General features: G+C 38.7%; 1 protein-coding gene across 1 annotated transcript; it reads left to right on the top strand.

The window, feature by feature from the left end:
• The first annotated feature begins 9402 nt into the window (after nucleotides 1–9402).
• On the top strand, nucleotides 9403–10068 carry LOC142180838 (uncharacterized). The gene has a single exon (XM_075252932.1). The coding sequence runs from the start codon at nucleotides 9403–9405 to the stop codon at nucleotides 10066–10068; it is 666 nt and encodes a 221-aa protein (XP_075109033.1).
• The last annotated feature ends 6201 nt before the right edge of the window (nucleotides 10069–16269 follow it).

Raw genomic sequence — 16269 nt, 5'->3', positions numbered from 1 at the left:
CTAGGTATGTTATGGCCCTCCCCTCTTTCTTTTGGCATGGTCTAGATTATACGAAAGAAACGAGAAACTACATGGTTTGTATAAATTATTCTATTCATAGAAATAGTAGGGGTGTCTATATTCTTGATTCCCCATGAGAAATTTTTTTTTCTTCTGTTCATGGGTCTTAGAATAATACGGAGTTGGAAAAATTTATCCGGAAGGAATATTGAGAATATTATGTATTTTTCATGCATTTCGTACATGTGCATTGACCCATGACCAGATGGCGTTATATACGCGTATATATGTTAATATATGTATATGGGATATGGGAAAAGGTTACGGCGTTATATACTCACCACCACCTGATCAGTTGGTATATGATGATGATATTGCCCACAGTGGCTAAAATATGATTCAAACGGCGTTATATACGCATATATATGTATGTATTCAAACGGCGTTATATACGCGTATATATGTATGTATATATATATATATATATATGTATATGGGATATGGGAAAGGTTATGGCGTTATATACGCACCACCACCTGATCAGCTGGTATATGTTGATGATATTGCCCACAGTGGCCAAGATGATATGATCGGATGCCCCCAGTGGCTTGATGATATTATGTACACCATACCTATGCATGGCATGACATTTACACACACGTGCATGACATTATAAACGTTTCAGTATTTACAAAGTTAATTAAATTTAAAAATGTGTTTCAATATTCCATGTTTCATCTATGTCATTTACGTACTAATTTCCATGCCTTACATACTCAGTACATTTTTCGTACTGACGCCCTATTTTACAGGGCCTGCGTTTCATGCCCGCATGTGCAGGTAGGCAAGCTGACGGTCCCAATTCTTAGGATCCCTGATCAGCAAGAGTTGGCGTGCTCCATTTGATCCGGAGCTGCTTTTATTGGTACGATACGTTTGTGCATATATATGTATATGAGTATGACGTGGCTCAGTCCCATCTTTGTACAGTTATATTTCTGTTAGAGGTCTGTAGACAATATGTCTAGTTGGGTTGTATGTGGCCTTGTCGGCTTTCAGTTTTTGATTTATAGTTGTCTATAGCAGCCTTGCCGGCTGGCCCACTATACGTACATATGCCTTGATGGCAGGCTTCTTTCACGTATGTTAATTTTGTAATGTAGCCGATGTTATTCAGGTTCATATTTTAGGCGCATGCTTAGGGGTGTTTGACAGGTAAGACTCAAGCGCCCGTCGCGGCCCATCGGTTTGGGTCGTGACAAAAGTGGTATCAGAGCAGTTCTATCTTAGGATTGTCTCCAGACCGTGTCTAGTAGAGTCTTGTTTATGGGTATGTCGTGCACCACACTTATAGACAGGAGGCTATAGGACATATAGGATGTTACCCTCTTTTCTTATCTTAGATCGTGCAATATAAGCATTCGTGTTCCTAACGATGTGTTACGTTTTTAGCGATGCCTACAAAGACTACAGCCGCTAGCATGGGTCAGAAGGCTACAAAGGTGCCAAAAAGAGAGATAAGTTATACTATGGAATCAGACCCATCAGAGATCATGTGTTCTATTAAGGAGGATCCATCCGAGGATCCATATGACCCATCCGTTCGAGTTGTTTCAACCACTCTGGCAGTAGATAGGGTGAGAGGAGTTCCGACCTCACCAAGGCCCTTAGTTTCACAGCCCGTTGATCAAGATATGAGGGGAGTAGTGCATGGATTGGCATAGCCGGGATTCCCTCAGGCTCAAAACTATATCAAGGTATTTGAGGACACCAGCTCTTCTGAGGTTCCAGATAGTCCACAGTCTTGGGAGTCTGTCAATCAATGTTCTTCAGTGTATGTTATGGGATATGCAGAGGAAGAAGATAGTAGTCGGGCCAAGAGAAGGAAGGTAACTGATAAGGACATGAAGATTCCGCTTCGGAGTGTGTCTGATCGAGGTTCTTATGTAGGACGAGGCAAAGACCCTCTATTGTAGGCTTCCTACAAGTGTCAGTTTTTGGTTGGTGAATTCCACCTCTTCTTAGAATATTACCATGTCAGGGTTTTAAAGGTGTTTGGTTGTTTTATGAGGATGTAGGGAGCCCCGTCCCGACTTGTATATATATTGGTTGTGACTACTTAGAGGCTTTGCAGATAGTATCATGTATATAGTTTTGGGTATGATATGTCTATGGCCTAGTCGACCCCTATGTATATAAACCTTTTTTCTAAATTAGTTATGCGAGTTAAGTCTTAATGTTGTTATATATATATATGGATGTTGCCGCAATGACCCATGATATATTTGAGAACAAACAAGGATAAGGTACGTGGTGCTCGGTTAGGTAGGACTTGATATTATAATTGATATGGATTGATTGGCCTTTTGTTATGCTAACGTCAAGTATAGACCAAAGGTGGGTTGATTTCAGTTTCTAGGAAAGCCTGTTTTAGAATGGAAAGATAATACTGCATCACCAAGAGGTAAATTTATCTCCCATCTCAAGGCACGAAAGATAATCAGAAAGGACTACATTTATCACTAAGTTCGGGTTTGGGATACGAAAGTAGAGTTACCAACCATTCAGTCCATCCCTAAGATGAATGAGTTTCCCGATGTTTTCCCAATGAGTTTCTGGGTCTCTTGCCAGAGCAAGAAATTGAGTTTTCTATTGACCTACTACCAAATACTCACCCAATATCTATTCCTCCCTATAAGAAGGCCCCCACAGAGCTGAAAGAGTTAAAAGAACAACTAAAAGACTTGCTTGAAAAAGGTTTTATTAAACCTAGTACGTCACCGTGGGGAGCACCTGTGTTGTTTGTAAGGAAGAAAGATGGTTCCTTAAGAATATGTATTGATTATAGGCAACTAAATAAGGTGACGATCAAGAATAAGTACGCGCTCCCGAGGATTGACGACTTATTTGATCAGTTGCAAGGTGCAAAGTGATTTTCAAAGATAGACTTGAGGTCCGGGTATCATCAGGTAAGGGTTAAGGGTGAAGATATTCCGAAGACAGCATTCAGGACTAGATATGGGCACTTTGAGTTTCGGGTTATGTCGTTCGGTCTGACCAATGCTCTAGCAATATTCATGGATTTGATGAACTATGTGTTCAGGCCTTTCTTAGATCTGTTTGTAATTATATTTATTGATGATATATTGGTATATTCTCGTTTAGAGGATGGTCATGTTGGTCATCTGTGTACGGTGCTCAGAGTTCTACAAGAAAGGAAGTTATATGCAAAATTTTCTAAGTGTGAATTCTGGTTGAACTCTGTAACTTTCCTTGGGCATATCATTTCAGAGGAAGACATCCGGGTGGATACACAAGAGACTGAGGCAGTGAAGACTTTGCCTAGACCCACAACACCGATGAAGGTTTGTAGCTTCTCCATTTGGCAAGATATTACAGGAAATTTGTAATTGTCTCGCTTAATGTTCCAGAATAACATAAGGAAATCTATGATTCAAGTAAGATGAAGAAAGATTTCGAATAAGTATAGATAGATATATGTAGGTCGCAAGCTAAAAAGTATGGTAGAGCGACAAGTTTTAGAAAGATACGAGGAAGGATAAGAAAGTATAAGTGAAAAGGTAACGGGAATGGGTAAGTCCTTAGGGTTAAGATCATAAGAGAGTTGATGGTTTCCCTAAGTTATAGGAGGCTCAGTATAGCCCGAATAAACTCAAAGGAATCTAAGACTAGTAACATTTAGAATAGATGAAATATTGCCCTAATAGTGGGATAAGGGTGCAATTGTGAGGGATAAAAGATGAAGCTTGGGCCTCCAAAGAGGGGAATTTCCTGAATTGTGCAAGATTAGGAAAACTATGCAAGTTAACTTAGAAGGGAACTAGATTTCAATGGACCGACGCTTGTGAACGGAGTTTTCTATGCCTTAGAGGACAGATTAACTTCAGCACTGATTCTAACACTTCCAGAAGTGACCGATGGTTACGTTATCTATTGTGACGCTTCAAGCATTGGATTAGGTTGTGTGCCGATGCAGTATGGTAAGGTTGTGGCTTATGCTTCTAGACAACTAAGAAAGCACGAGAAGAACTACCCGACCCACGAGTTAGAGTTAGCCATGGTAATTCACTCACTAAAGATGTGGAGGCACTACTTGTATGGCATTCATGTTGATATCTATACAGATCATAAGAGCCTCCAGTACATCTTCAAGCAAAAGGAATTGAAACTTCGTCAAAGGAGATGGTTGGAGCTACTTAAAGACTATGACGTTTATATTTATACCATCTGAGGAAGGCAAACGTAGTTCCCGATGCTCTCAGCCGTATATCTATGGGTAGCCTGTCGTATTTGTAGATAGAAAAGAGGGGAATAGCCCATGAGTTTCATCAGCTAGCTAGTCTTGGAGTTCGGTTACTGGACTCAGGTGACATTGGAATTACTCTTTAGGATACGGCAACATCTTCTTTAGTAACTAAAGTAAAGGAACGCCAATACGAGGATCTTGTGCTAGTTCATTATAGAGATACCACTCTTCAGAAGGAGAAGACACCATTTGAAATTACCAAAGATGGGGTTCTCAGATATCAAGGACGATTATGTGTACCTAATGTTGCAGGGCTGCATCGGTAGGTTATGGGAGAAGCTCACTATTCCCATTATTCTATCCATCCAGGAGCGACAAAAATGTATCATGACATCAGGGAAATATATTGGTGGGACAGAATGAAAAGGATATAGCATAATTTGTTGCTCAGTGCCCTAACTGTCAGCAAATTAAGATTGAGCATCAAAAACCCGGTGGATTATTGTAGGCTATGGAAATTCCAACTTGGAAATGGGAAATAATCAATATGGACTTCATCGTAGGCTTACCTCGTACCCAACGTAAGTTCGATTCGATATGGGTGATTGTTGATAGGCTCACAAAGTCAGCCCATTTTCTGCCCGTTAGAACTACAAATTCCTCATGAGATTATACGAGGCTTTATATCAAGGAGATAGTACGACTGCATGGTGTCCCTGTATCTATTATCTCGAATAGAGGAGCTCAATTTACAGCTAACTTCTGGAGGTCCTTCCAAAAGGGATTGGGGACTCAAGTAAGTCTTAGTACAACATTTCACCCCCAGACAGACGGACAGGCTGAAGATACAATTCAAACACTGGAAGATATGTTACGAGCTTCTGTAATAGACTTCAAAGATAGCTGGGATGATCATATGCCGCTTATTGAGTTTGCATATAATAATAGCTACCATTCCAGTATTCAGATGGCTCCATACGAAGCTCTTTACAGACGAAAGTGTAGGTCTCCTATAGGGTGGTTCTACGTTGGAGAATCTAGATTACACGGGCCAGACCTGGTTCAGCAAGCCATAGAAAAAGTAAAGCTTATCAGGAATCAACTATTAACAGCTCAGAGTCGTCAGAAATCATATTCTGACATGCGACGTCGAGATTTAATGTTCGGGGTTGATAACTGGGTATTCTTGAAGGTGTCGCCTATGAAGGGTGTGATAAGATTTGGCAAAAAGGGCAAAATTAGCCCACGGTATATTGGGCCTTATAGGATCATTCGTAGAGTGGGCCGAGTAGCTTATGAGTTAGAATTGCCCTCGGAATTGTAGTATGTCCATCCAGTTTTTCACGTATCTATGTTACGAAATTGGATTGGAGATCCTACCTGAGTGGTGTGCATGAATGATTTACAGATTACAGAGGACTTGTCATATGAGGAAATTCTGGTTGCCATTCTAGACCGACAAATCCGTAAGCTGCAGAATAAGGAGGTAGCCTCAGTGAAAGTTCTTTGGAGAAACAACAATGTGGAAGAAATGACTTGGGAGGCCGAGGAAAACATGAAGTTTATATATCCCTACCTATTTCCTCTTCCTGAGAAGGGTCCGACTGAGATGTCATAAACTCAAGGTGCATGTATAAATTCTTCTTTTGATTACTGTCGTTGTCCTATGTGTCGTTGAATTATTAAGCTTCTAAGGGGAGAGTTGGTAGTAGTATTATCACAAAAGGAGACCTTGCCAAAGTTATATGGATCACGGAGAGTGGAACATTTGAGGATGAATGTTTCTAAGGGGGGAAGGATGTTACATCTCGCATTTTCGTGCGTTAAAAGTTTCGTCTTCGGTTAACCGACGTAGAATCGGGGATGAGATCATCTTGACGTTAACGTATTAACGTTATTGATAACAAGCAATAAATAAGTGTTATGAGGGATAAAAGAGTATACGGATTAACGAAAACGAGTTTCGTTGAAAGTGGTCAATTTGGAATTATATTACGGGTCGAGCGATAATACCCGATAATTATGAACTAGTACCATGAAAGGTACCATATGACCATGGTAGTATAATATATAAAGTATATATGAAGTATTTTAAAAATAAATAGAATTTTAAGTAATTTGGGGCAAATTTTAAATTATGCGGTAATTTATTAATTACCAGGTAACAGGACATTACCCGATTAACTAATAAGTAGATAAAAAAATTAATAAAATAACCTCTCAAACATGGCAAGAAGCCACCAATGTCAAAGAGTGACTAAGGAGTCACAATGCCTAGGTGGCAAACTAGGATTAAGTAAGAAATGGTTGTCTTTACAATCTGATATGAATCAAAATTCCAAGAAAACAAAAACGTGTTCCTTTCAAAATTTCAAGGATAATCCAAGGTGAATTATGCAGGTTTAAGTATGATATAACAATAGCAACCATCTATGAGACCAAATATCATTGAGATGGATGTTCCTACTACAACTATTTCATCTCTGGAAACGTTGTCCATTTCCCTCTTTTAACCTTAATTGGTTTAACTCTTTGGCATTTGAAACCACTGGCTCAACTAATATAGAAAACGTTAGTTCATTCCAAAGAAGCAATTTCGTCCATGAATTTCTAAGAAGTAGGGACAAATTTCGTTTAATCAACGAAGGTTTTCCAACGGAATATTATACGAAGTTTTCCCTACTCCAGGTATGTTAAGGCCCTCCCCTCTTTCTTTTGGCATGTTCTAGATTATACGAAAGAAACGAGAAAAAACACGGTTTGTATAAATTATTCTATTCATAGAAATAGTAGGGGTGTCTATATTCTTGATTCCCCATGAGAATTATAAATTTCTTCTGTTCATGGGTCTCAGAATAATACACAGTTGGAAAAATTTATCAGGAAGGAATATTGAGATTATTATGTATTTTTCATGTATTTCGTACATGTGCATTGACTCATGACCAGATGGCGTTATATACGCATATATATGTAAATATATGTATATGTGATATGGGAAAAGGTTACGGCGTTATACGCACCACCACCTGATCAGTTGGTATATGGTGATGATATTGCCCACAGTGGCTAAAATATGATTCAAACAGCGTTATATACGCGTATATATGTATGTATTCAAACGGCGTTATATACGCATATATATCTATGTATATATATGTATATGTGATATGTGAAAGGTTATGGCATTATATATGCACCACCACCTGAACAGCTGGTATATGTTGATGATATTGCCCACAGTGGCCGAGATGATATGATGGGATGCCCCCAGTGGCTTGAAGATATTATGTACACCATACCTATGCATGGCATGACATTTACACACACGTGCATGACGTTATAAACATTTCAGTATTTACAAAGTTAATCAAATTTAAAAATGTGTTTCAATATTCCATGTTTCATCTATGTCTTTTACGTACTAATTTCCATGCCTTACATACTCAGTACATTTTTCGTACTAATGCCCTATTTCACGGGGCTTGCATTTCATGCCCGCATGTGCAGGTAGGCAAGCTGACGGTCCCCATTCTTAGGATCCCTTATCAGCGAGAGTTGGCGTGCTTAGCTGCTTTTGATATTAGTACGATACATTTGTACATATATATGTATATGAGTATGATGTGGCTCAGTCCCGTCTTTGTACAGTTATATTTCTGTTAGAGGTCTGTAGACAGTATGTCTAGTTGGATTGTATGTGGCCTTGTCGGCTTTCAGTTTTTGATGTATAGTTGTCTATAGCAGCCTTGCCGGCTAGCCCACTGTATTCTGCCTGAATACGTACATATGCCTTGATGGCAGGCTTCTTTCACGTATGTTAATTTTGTAATGCAGCAGATGTTATTCAGGTTCATATTTTAGATGCATGCTTAGGGGTGTTTGACAGGTAAGACTCAGGCACCTGTCGCAGCCCATCGGTTTGGGTCGTGACATATTATTGCACAAAATATGAAACTGATGTATTATGTACCTTATCCTTTGTGCAAGAATAAGTCTGCATGGTGGGTAGTGATAAAATCTAAACCATTGGGTAGAGTTGAAGTTGAGGATGTATTAGATGTAGCATACCAAAATGATAGTTCAAGTGATGAAACAGAAGTGGATGATGAATTAGCAGATGAATTGCAGGATATCAACGACCTATATAAAGAATTCGATCCTTCGATCCTTAGATCAATTTTAACTTATCATGGTGAGGGAACATCAATGGATAATAAGGATGAAGATTCATTTGATGAACATGAAACAAACGAGGATGAAAAATTATATGTGGATCCATTCTCAAGCCATATGGGGTCAATCTAGAATATTCGTTCTGCCATATATTCATAGCTCAAGCCAAGGATTTTCCACAACAACTATTATGGTTTTTTTGGTACCTATGCCATCAGTATTATTTTTTCATGGAATTCAAATGCAACGTCTTCAAGGATTTTGATAACATTGCACCATCTTAAAGTATTTTTACTATGGTTCAAGCCTAGAAGATATTGGATGAAATTTTTCGGCGATTCCTACGCAACAAAGATATTCATGTTCCATAGGCCAGTGAAGATCATTAAAGGAAAATTCCAAGCGCAAGCAGAGGCATCATTCTGGTGGAAATTTCCCGTGTCCATTTTATCAATAGAGGAAGAATATAGCAAGGCACAAAGAATCCTTTTCCAGCAAAATAGGTGCATCCCGAGAGAGATATGGTAATTTAGTTTGCTTTCTTGGAGTCTCTTGCTCTGTTCCTTATACTATGGTATCAGAGCCAGCCCATCCTTTCAGAGGGAGGAACAGTTTGCTAAATATGTCTGAGTCATTTCCATCGTCCTCTTCCCTAGCAGAAATGAATATGTCTCCTACTCTATATAAAACCTTGTCCAAAAAATATGATTACCTCTATGAAGTAGATATCTTGCCCGATGAACAAAAAGTATCCTCCTCTGAACTACCCCTCATAAACCCCTACTCAGCTTTACCAAAAAATCATTTGCACCTTGGACCCAAAATCGTTCCTTAGTCCAATACAGACCAAAAGGAGTCAAAGAATATGTTGTTGCCTCAAAACTAGACCAGCATCCTATTCTTGCCACTCGAGAGGAATAATTTATCACTCTTCAAATCCCAGATGATTTTCCCAGACAATGGAGAGATCATGGTTTTACCCATATCCATTTTGGTGCTATCCGAATTATTTTAACATATCACGGAAGAAAAGGTCAACCTCTTGTAGCTCGACTTTCTCTTCTAGATACAAGATACTTGGAGTACCAACATGCAAATTTGGGTACTGCAGAAGTTATCCTGAATGCTGGACTGTCTTCATAACTATCTTTCCAAATTTCAACATGTCCCTTTATGATCCATACTTAACCGAAGCTCTAAAATTCCAAGTCAAAATCCAAGGAGCCCCTCAAGCCAAAGATTCCATCCAAGCCACTCTTCATCACCAAATGGCATGGCGAGTCAAAAATTATGCCATGGATCTTTTCCTTCCCGGAGGAGAAAATGCTTTACTCCTAAATATTGATGCTACCAAAGGAAACACCATGTGCACCCAGATACCCAGACAAATTTCCAGAGATGAACATGTCAAAATTCTTTCTGATTCCTGGATCACAAATTATGAAAATTTAAGAGAACTGGAGGAATCTCTACAATTTGGTGAACCAACTTTTACCAAAAGAAATGACAAAACTATTTGCATAAGCTTTGACCATTCCCATCTCAAAAAACCCAATAAAACCATCTTCTCTTGCCAAATGATTAAACCCAAAGATACAACAGATGCATACCCTGAACCTGATTGAGAGTTCTTTTGAAATATACAAAGCATCATGGAAGAACATGACTGGTGTCAAAATTTTGACAAAGAAGGAAAAAGGACTTGGTGGTTCAAATGCTCCTTTACGGGATACTGCCCTTGGGATGTTGATTGCGACTGTCAAGACTGTTTGGAAGATCCAATTTGAGAATATGATGAACACCACCAGCATCATTGGGAAAGATTTGGCCTCAACAAAACCAAACCAAAATCCAAGAAAAAGGGAAAAACCACTGAAAACAATTTCGAGCCAAATATGAGAATAAAGATCCTTCAATTGGCTCATTAAGCCGTCCAGGTAAATATGAATTTTTTGTCAGTTACAAACCCCAGGAATGGCCAAAATTACCAGAAAAATTCACTCCAAGCTGGGAGGATAGTAAAACCATACCCAAACCCAAATCACCACCAGCTCATACCCTAGAATCCAAAAAACCACCTGAACCTAAAACATCACCAACTCAAAAAACCACAAATCCCCCATAACCACAGATATTCATGCTAAATCCTTCAAGCTCCAGTCATACCCAAGACTTTCCTTCACTTCAACCTTTTGAAAAAGAGGGTATAAGCCATGCTCCAAAAATTCCCAAGAAAAATATAGTGTTACCTACTAGAGAAAAACCCCTAGCAAGTGACATCGAAGCAACAATGAACTAGCAATCATAAAACTCCATCTGCCAAAACAAGGTACTGGGCAACATTGGCAACACCATAAAGAACGTGACCCATACACAAAATAAAATAAAGAGCAAAGTGGAAACAATTGAGAAAAAGATGGAGCTGTCATCGACTCACCATGCCAGACTAATCAAAGCCTCGGTACTAAGATTGGCAAATTTACAATATGAGATTTGTCCGCCAGGAACTTCACTTTTCCAGTTCTTCTAACAACAAACAAATTTCCATCGAAGAACAAATTCAACTTCTGAGAAATGACCACTTTGAACGACAAAAAACCCAGTTTTCCCCTCAAAACCTACCTTATTCCCTATGTCTCCACAAGCATATTCCCAACCTAAATTAGACTACACCTTTTCTACTTTTTCATCTATCTCACAAAATCCAATCTCTTTCACCTAATCCTTAAAATAAGAACATGATTTTGATATTGCAAAAATGGTTTGGGAAAGGAAAAATGCCCTTGAGCACAGAAACAAACCAAGAAAAGGTGAGATCAAGGAGAAAGTTCAAAAGGGTCCAACCCCGAAAATCTGATGATTTCTTACCAGAAGGCTTCAGACCTCTATGTCTCCCAGCCAAGATACATATCAGAAGAAGATACTCCATGGTCGGAATCTCTGAATTCATCAGACGATGAAACAATGAAAGATAGCTCTCAATCAAGTAATGAATCCACAACGAAATCTTCCGAAGACGATAATCCCCCAATATTTGTAAACCAGCCAAGAGACCCAGAAGTATCTGAAGTAGATGAGGAACAAGAAGGCATGACAGATGAGCCAATCCCAGAAAGAAGATATGAGCCCATGGCGTCAAAACCAATTGGAACTGGCTTCCATACTTTCACCTTAGATGACGTCAAGGTTTCAAAATGGCCTCAAAGGATCCAAGACTTCTATAATTGGATGGTGACCAAACATTTGGTGGAACAAGAAAAGTATATCATCCTATCAGAACTCACTTCACGGTTCTCAGGAATCCTCAGAGATTGGTGGAACTCACTTGGAATTCAAGACAAAAATACTTTTGTTACTTCCCAAGAGTTTGCCTTCAACATTAGAATCCTACATGAAGTTTTCTGCGGAGATACTGGCCAAAGACATGAGAAAATGCAAAGACAACTCTTCGAGATAAAGTGTGTGTCATTCGACATAAATGACATTGATAGGCATTTTCAAAAAATGGCGAAGATATACTTTTAAATCGGAGGAGACATCAATCTGAAGCAAGCCTTTGTCTCTTCCCTTCCAAAGTTGTTGGCAAGCCGAACCATGACCATCATTAAAGAAAAGTTTCAGTCTATAACAATCCCACAAATTGGTTACATTAGGCAAGCTATTTTTGTCACATTAGATGACATTTGTACGAAGCGATCTGCCCTCTAACAAATTATCCAACACAATCCAGCTCTTGACAAAGCATGCCACAAATGTGATCTAATCACCGGATTAGGATGTTCCTGCCACACATCCAAGCAAAGGAGAGAATTCAGGAGGTTCAGATGGCCAAGAATTCCAGACGAAAAATCAAGGTCCAAGAGACGCACAAAATATTTCAGACGCAGAAGGCCAAGAAATTTTCACAAGAAGAACATATGTTTTATTTTCCATAAGATTGGACATTTCGCAAAAAATTGTCCCCAATCAAGAAGATTTGTCAAACTCCTTGAAGAGATTGAAGATTACACTAGCATACATCTTGGAAAAGAGGAGGACCTTGAATCCATATTCTCTGTAGATGATGAACCCAATGAAGAAACTTTATTCTCTCTTGATATCTATGAAGATCAAGGCAATGATCACTACCAAATTTCAGAACCATTGATCGAAGCCCAAGAAGAGATCAACGCTCTCGCAGTCGTTCCTCAAGTAGAACTCAAAGTCTATTCATCCAAATGGGATAAACCAACTCGAGTTATTGCTTTCATCGACACTGAAGCTGCTTCTTCAGTCATAAATCCTGTTGTTCTCCCTGAAGATCAATGGGTGCCGCATTTTAAAGATTTCAACACTGCATCAAATACAATCTTGACCACAACTGTCATTACAAAGCACCGAGTCACAATTAAGTTCTTTCCAGGGTTGAAGTACAGAACCAAGCTACTAGGATCTGATGTACCAGGAAAGGATCTTATTATTGGATTCGACATTAACAGAAAACTTAGAGATCAACTTCAGATCAAGGCTAATGAGATAGCTTTTAAAAAGCAGTTCAAACCATATTCTGAGATTCCAGGGCTATTCCAAATCACCAACGACGAACAAATCAAAGAGATTGAGCAAAATCTCATTGAACATTCATGTGCTGAATCCCGCAAGGATTTTATGAAGAAAGTGAAACACCCGTTATGGAAAAACAAAGAGTTTTTATCAAGCTCCCTTTCAATAAGAATGAAAATATCAATCCAACAAAAGTCAGCCATTCAGGGATGAATCCAGATCATCTTCAGCTTGCAAAGAAAGAATGTGAAGAACTTTTGGAATTTGATATGATAGAGCCATCAGATTCACAATGGGAATGTGAAACTTTTTGTGTCAACAAAAGAGCTGAACAGACAAGAGGAAAACTCATGTTAGTCATTAATTACCAGCCACACAACCATTTCCTCTAAGATGATAAATTCCCCATCCCAAATAAACTCACTCTTTTCTCATACTTAGCCAAGGCCAAATATTTTTCCAAGTTTGATTTAAAACTAGGTTTTTGGCAAATGGGAATCCACCCTGAAGAAAGACCTAAAACGGGATTTTGCATCCCCAATCATCACTTCCAATGGAAAGTCATGCCCTTCGGGTTGAAAATTGCACCCTCCTTGTTCCAAAAGTCCATGATAAAAATCTTCCAACCCATCCTTCATACCTCATTAGTTTACATTGATGACATCATGTTATTTAGTGATACATTGGAAGAACATGTCAATTTGCTTCGTCAATTTGAGGCATTGGTAACACAGTACGAAATCATGCTTTCAGCAAAAAAGATGGTTCTTGCTCAAAACGATATTGATTTTCTTGGAATGCATTTTGTCCAAGGTGAATATAGTCCAGGACCACATATATGTCAAGAATTACTCATATTTCCGGATACCAACCTCACAACAAATCAGATCCAACAATTCTTGGGCATAGTAAATTATGTGAGAGATTTCATCCCAAATATCTCTACATACATTTCTCCACTCACAGAGATGTTCAAGAAAAATGCTCCACCATAGGGAAAGAAACAGGATGAAGCAGTCAAGGAAATAAAGAAGATTTCTAAAACTGACAAGTCCCTCTATATTCCTTCAAACGGAAAGAAGATATTGCAAACTGATGCCAACAATGAATATTGGAGTGCTGTTCTATTTGAAGAAAAAGATGGCCAAAGAAAAATATGCGGATACACCGGTAAAAAGTTCAAAGATGTCGAGCAACATTATCACTCCACTTTCAAGGAAGTTCTTGTAGTAAAGAATGGAATCAAGAAATTTAATTTCTTCCTTATTCATACAGAATTTCTAATAGAGTTGGATATGAAGGCCTTCCCAAAGATGATTCAGCTAAATGCAAAAATTATTCCCAATCCTCAGATTCTCAGGTGGGCTCAATGGTTCTCTCTATACAAATTTCAAGTCAGGCACCTGAAAGAAAAGGATAATATTCTCGTAGATTTTCTATCTCGACTAGAAGAATTCTCAAAGAGATTTTCCCCAGCAAAACTGAAGTCAAAGCAAAAGCTGATCAGCCACATCTTCATGCTCTCAAGTATACCAGGAACAAGTTCATCAAAGCCAACAGACCATCCGCCGGAGTTGTTCAACCTCATGGATCCCTTTGATCCGTCAATTATTATGGAAAGAAGAACTCATTATGAGCTCCAAGTTTTCCGGCAACATGGAGGACCCATTCTCAATCCATATGGGGTTAATCCAGAATATCCGTTCTGCCATATATTCATAGCTCAAGCCAAGGATTTTCCACAAGAACTATTATGATTTTTCTGGTACCTGTGCCATCAGTATTATATTTTCATGAAATTCAAATGCAACGTCTTCAAGGATTTTGATAACATTGCACCAGCTCTTAAAGTATTTTTACTATGGTTCAAGCCTAGATGATATTGGATGAAATGTTTCAGCGATTCCTACACAGCAAAGATATTCATGTTCCATAGGCCAGTGAAGATCATTAATGAAAAAGTCCAGGCGCAAGCAGAGGCATCATTCTGGTGGAAATTTTCCGTGTCCATTTTATCAATGGAGGAAGAATATAGCGAGGCACAGAGAATCCTTTTCCAACAAAATAGGTGAATCCTAAGAGAGATATGGCCAAAAGATTGGGCAAGATGGAATTTTACCAACACTCATCCTCACTGGGAAAGAGTCCGGGAAGCAACAAAAGAATATCAAACCCCATACGAAGTCATCCGAGAAAAGATCACTCATGACATTTCTAGATTAAAGTTGCAGATTACATCTCTCAATCCAAAGGAGAAAGAACACAGCGGGGAAGGACCGTCAAATTCCAGGTATCACTACATAAGGTCTTTGAAAAGATGCCTAAAATACAACCCTAGAATTAATAAAGGATAATTATCTAAATCCCTGCTAATCCCACCATAATCCTACATTACCTACTAAAAAACCCTCAAAAATATCCTACCCATGCCAAAATAAATTCCCATATCTTTCCATACTATCTGGGCCCCACTTCCACTTGTTTTCACATGCTTCGTCACATGCAGCACCCTACTTTCACATGTAGTCACATGCTCCCTCATACTTTCACATGCTACACCATGTATATTCCACCACTTTCACATGTTTTCAGGAGCTTTTTAGTTGTTTTGCCTAAAGTTCTTCACATGGCAAGAAGGACTCATATGTAGATAAGTTTGCCATGTAAGATAGGTTTATTTTATTATGTAAGTTTGTCTTGTAATAACCTCCTAGTCCTATATAAAGGAGGCCTTGTAGTAGTTGGAAGATCATCTTGTAACCTTTGTAAATCTTTTGTGATATATTGCGTATGAGTGCTTTCTAAATTTCCCTCTTGTTCTTTCTTTCAAATGGATGGAAAGGCCAGTCCGTGTATGAAAATAGAGTAAGAATACTCTTTGAAAGTTAGCTTATTGTAGTATGAAAATTTTCTGAGTTATCAACAGCTAACATTGGTTATAGTATAAAAGTTTTCTAAATTGTGTAGCTTGGCAAACCGTCCCTTATGGGTTGTTGAAGCCAGCCCCTTTATAGGAAAACTTTTGCGACTATAAACAAATTAAATGTTTGTGTAGCTTGGCAAGCCGTCCCTTATGGGTTGTTGAAGTCATCCCCTTTGTAGGAAAACTTTTGTATCTATGATTTAGTTTGCTTTCTTGGAGTCTCTTACTTTATTCCTTATACTGTGGTATCAGAGCCAGCTCATCCTTTCGGAGGGAGGAACAGTTTACTAAATATGACTGAGTCATTTCCATCGTCCTCTTCCCTAGCAAAAAGGAAATGAAAATGAAACAAGTGATGAGG

The sequence above is a fragment of the Nicotiana tabacum genome, chromosome 5 (genome assembly GCF_000715075.1).
Source record: "Nicotiana tabacum cultivar K326 chromosome 5, ASM71507v2, whole genome shotgun sequence".
In the NCBI taxonomy this organism is placed as follows: domain Eukaryota; kingdom Viridiplantae; phylum Streptophyta; class Magnoliopsida; order Solanales; family Solanaceae; genus Nicotiana; species Nicotiana tabacum.
This window is presented reverse-complemented; position numbering and strand designations above follow the sequence as displayed.